Here is a 5,000-nt window from a genome sequence, read left to right on the forward strand (position 1 = left end):
TTTCAAAACCTAATTATTCCAAACTTTTAACCAGTCGTGCAAATCATTTCTTGCACATGTAAACACACACACACACACATGCATCTCACAAAGACTCACTGTGGCAATCAATAGTGAATTCTTCCTTAAATCCTGCTGTGGACAAATTAGAAACAGCTGCATTATGACTGATCTGAGATCATGTTAGTGTGCAGTGGTGAACAGGATCTGATTAGAGCTCATCATATCACACTAATTAAAGTAATCGCATCATCTGCATCACCAGGATAACACCAGAGCAGTTCGGATGATAACAGTCAGACCCAAACTGATGCTCACTAATCTAATCCAGAGATACATATCCAATGCAAGATGTTAAAGGATAAAATACACTCTCAGATAGAAACTCTGCAAATAGCAAATTTTTATGGAATAAAAATAATAATAAAAAAATGCATAAAATTAATTAACTTTATTATTATTATTATTAAATATATGCATACCATTAATTAACTTAAATTATTTTCTCAGTTTAGAAACTTTGTAGTTAAAATAACATATGTATGAATGGAAGAATTTTTACAAATATTAAAATTAGTTAACAAATAATTCACAAAAACTTAAAAATAATATATTTTTTTAAGATTTAATTATTTCTTAAATTTAGACACTTTGCAGTTCAAACAACTGCTTTTTATATGGAAGAATTAATTTAAATTATTTTTCAAAAAGAATAAAAAAAATAGATAAAATTAATTTTATATTAAAAAAGTATTTTCTCAATGTAGACACTTTGCATTTCAAGTACCGAATTTAGCATGGACAAATTAATTAGTTTTTAAAATTAGTTAAAAATAATTAAGAAAAATGTGCAGCAAAATTATTTAATTAAAAAGATTTACTTAGTTTTAAATTTTTGTATTATTATTTTGATTTAGACACTTATAATAACATATAAAATAAGAATTAATTAACAAATGATTAAAATTTGTTTGAAAAATATTTAAATAAATATACAATTTAATTTAAATAACATATATGTTAATTATTTTCTTAATTTAGACACTTTGCAGTTGAAATACCACATTTGTGCAAGGAAGAATTAATTAACAAATAATACAATTAGTTAAAAATAATTAATAAAAATATTTAGAAAAATTATTTAATTAAAAATATTTGCTAAGTTTAAAGTTTTTTTATTATTATTTCGATTTAGACACTTAGAATAACAGTTCAAATAAAAACAATTTGTACATAATTTTTTAATTAAAATAAAAAATATTTAAATACAATTTAATTTAAATAAAATATGTTCATTATTTTCTCTATTTTGCAACACAAATTTAAATGAAAAAATAACCAAATTATTAATGATGCATAAGAAATGTATTTAATTAAAAAGATGTAATTCTTTTCTGTGCTTATGAACATTATGTCCCTTATGTTATCAATAGAATATAACTCGTGTTAAACTCTGATATACTGAATATGCTTAATAAGACACAACTCCCATTAAACTGATGGTCACATGACCTGATAATCTGCTGCATTACTAAAACATGAGGAAGCTCATGTGTTCATCTATCATCAAACTAGTATTAAATTAACCCAGTTATGTCCATCTGGTAGAAATTATGTAATCGGGCAGCAATTGTATTCCTGTAGTAACCCTGAAGTCATGGGTTCAGTTCCCAGAGGATGTCCAATAAAACCATCTGCCAAATGCAGAAAAGAAAATATAAATACATTAATGCAATGCTTAGTTTTTCAAAATTAATTCTAGTCTTGAAGCGGATTGGAACTGACTTTTCCTACACTCTTAAAAATAATGCTTCACTGGTGAAAAAAAATGCTCTAGAACAGTGCTTTTTTTAACCACGGGGCTTCAAGACTATTTATGTATTTATTCATGTGAATGTATGTGTTTAAAATCAGATGAACAAGTATTAAAATACGTTTTGTTTTGTTTAAAATATGTAAGTGTGATGGCGAAAATAATCAAATATATATAAAAAAATAATTAAATATAAAAATAAAAAAAAGTCCAACTCTAAAAAAATAAATAAATAAAACTTCAGGAATCCTGAATAAAATACACAAAATATAAAATAAAATAAAATAAAATAAAATAATTTTAAGAAAAAATAAATGTAATTTTATTTACAAATTTTATTTTGCATAAACTGTGCCCATATTTAAAAAATAAGTTTTGAAGAGCACACTACAAAACGCTTAGGGTTCTTTTAATATTGCTGTGAACAATGGAGTCAGAAAGGTTGAGGATCACTGCTATAGACGTCACATACATTCTCCATCGTCTGTATGTGAATTAATTGTGTTTGGCATCACTGACGTCAAACCGGGTGACGCAGCATGTTTGAATCAACTGTGTGCACGCAGATGAGATTTCTTTAGACAAAGTTTTTAATGACTTCAGAAGACATGTGGAGTACTGTTAGTGCACTTCTATGTTTTGCATTCAACTTGGGTTCATTATATCAAAAAGATCACTGCATTAATATTTCACCTAACATCTAATTTTGTGTCCAGTGAAAAAAGGGTTGGTCCAGTCGTTCAAAACATCACGAGTGAGACATTTCCAGGTGAAATATTCCTTCTGAAACATAACTTTTCAAGAGTGCGTGTTTACAAAGTCAGTCCGTGTCACTTTCATAAGACTTTATTGTCACGTCCCTATAACTTTGAGCGAGCAACTTCAAAAACACCACGATTTCAGAATCTCAGCTTTGCCAGATAAAGCACATTACATCAGACCAACATCAACAGCTTTCTACAAAAACCATCTTTGAGTAAAAGTGTTGCACTAAAGTCTAACGTTGATGTTTGTCTCGCCATCAGAGACGTTAAACTGTGAATCATATGGTTTCGAGCAGAGAGACAAACAGTTCAATCTGTCTCAATCTCTAACCCAAAATACTAAAAGACCCTGTATGTTCCCAGAGAGTCTGTCCAGCTCGATTCATTCCTATACAAACGCTTTCTTGAGTTCGAGCCAAAGCTGAAGGGCGAAAGCGTCTTACCTGAGTGACCTTCTCTGTCACGTTGTGCGTGCGGTCGATGAGTTTGCAGGGAGCGATGATGTCCATTTCTCCGGCCGGGAGGGCGATGAGAGGGTCTGGTTTAAAGTCCACAAAGTTGAGTGTGATCTGTGGGATTTTACTGATGGCGCGGTAACGCATCAGATCCGAATCAGAGGTAGAGTTCAGGATGCTGGACTTGTTGTTCATTGCACCTGCATGAGGAAAGCTTGTTGAAAATCTTCAGTTTGCTCTGAAACCCTTTAGACATTTACAGTACGACATAGCAAATAATATCTGTATGATTGGGATTTTTTTTATGTTTCTTCTGTATAGAAGTCTCTTATGCCATATATTATATTAATATGTATTAATATTTCAAATTAGCTTAAATATTTATATTGCTAGTGTTCCGTTTTATGTGCTTAAGTTGTTTTTTTATTAGTTTTTGTTTTGTTAAAATTTCGATTTTGCTTTAATTTACATTTCAGATTTTATTTTTGTAATTTTACTATTTTTACATTATTGTATTTCAGCTTTATTTTACCAAGGCAACTATTTTTAATAGTTTGTTTTTGTTAACAATCACAACACTACTGTTTTGTTCACCAAGGCGTAATTTATTTGATCAAAAATACAGTAAAATTTTGAAATATTTTTAGAATTTAAATCAGATGTTTTCTATGTGAATATCTCTTAAAACATAATTTATTTCTGTGATGCGCAGCTGAATTTTCAGCATCATTACTCCAGGCTTCAGTGTCACATGATCTGTACATTTGGGATTGGTAGGATTTGTTTAATGTTTCTTCTGTAAAGAAGTCTCTAATGCTTTATATTATATTAGTATGTATTTATATTTCAGAATAGCTTAAATATTAATATTTTCAGTTTTCCTATTTTAGTTAAAGTTTTGGAATTTTTTTATGTGCTTTAGTCATTAGTTTTTGTTTTGTTTAAATAGCTGTAATTTATATTTTATATTTTATTTTTGTAATTTTACTGTCTCAAACATACTTTTTTTTCAGTTTGTTGCAAATGCAACATTTTAATTTATTAAAGTTTTTTTTTAGATTATTTTATTTCAGCTTTATTTTTACCAAGGCAACCATTTTTAATAGTTTGTTTTTGTTAACAATAACAACACTACTGTTTTGTTCACCAAGGCGTCATTCATTTGATCAAAAATACAGTAAAATTTCGAAATATTTTTAGAATTTAAAACAGCTGATTTCTATGTGAATATCTGTTTAAATGTAATTTATTTCTGTGATGCACAACTGATATTTTCAGCATCATTCCTCCAGTCTTCAGTGTCACATGATCTTCAGAAATCAGAATAATGTGCTCAAGAAACATTTCTGATTATTATCAATGGTAAACACAGTTGTGCTGCACAATATTTTTGTGGAAACTGTGTTACATTTCATTTTTCAGGATTCACAGATGACTAGAAGCAGCATTTATTTGAAACAGAAATCTTTTGTAACATTATAAGTGTCACTTTTGATTAACTGAATGCATTATTGTGCAGTAAAAGTAATATTTCTGGTCAGTTTTCTCACCCGTGCTTCTGCTGGTGGGTCGAGCGCGGTGCTTTCGGTCCCATTCGGGCCGCATGGCCTCGATATCGTCCACCGAAGACGCGCGGCGCATGCTGTGAAAGCTCTCGCGCGAGCGGCTGTTGGTCAGGCTGCTGCTGGACACCGAGGCGTCCGGATTGAGCCGCTGTGGTCGAGGAGAGGAGTGACCCAGAGGAAGTGCGGCAGGGTGAGGCGGGGCCGGAGGAGGGGACGAGGGGTCACTGCTCAGGAGATTGCACTGGTCTTTGGGCAGCAGCGAGGACGGTGTGGTCAGACGAGACGGCTCGTGTTCAGACAGAGACAGCAGCTCACTCAGAGCCAGGGATTCGTGGCTTCGTGGAAGAGAGCTTCTGGAGAAACACGCTCCTCGTCCGGACTCCGGATCCTCCCGCAGAGAAGA

At 31.5% G+C, this 5,000-nt stretch overlaps 1 protein-coding gene across 1 annotated transcript in view; it reads right to left on the reverse strand.

Moving 5' to 3' along the window:
* Window positions 1-5,000, reverse strand: part of LOC113068778 (potassium voltage-gated channel subfamily H member 2-like) — a 117,060-nt gene that overhangs the window by 54,466 nt on the left and 57,594 nt on the right. The window contains exons 4-5 of the mRNA XM_026241634.1: window positions 4,583-5,000; window positions 3,021-3,232 (exon numbers count right to left, since the gene is read on the reverse strand). The exon at window positions 4,583-5,000 is cut by the window's right edge and continues 59 nt beyond it. Of these exons, the coding sequence (XP_026097419.1) occupies window positions 3,021-3,232; window positions 4,583-5,000 (630 nt within the window). The remainder of the gene's footprint in view (window positions 1-3,020; window positions 3,233-4,582) is intronic.

This window comes from Carassius auratus, linkage group LG49B (assembly GCF_003368295.1).
Source record: "Carassius auratus strain Wakin linkage group LG49B, ASM336829v1, whole genome shotgun sequence".
NCBI classification, from domain to species: Eukaryota; Metazoa; Chordata; class Actinopteri; order Cypriniformes; family Cyprinidae; genus Carassius; species Carassius auratus.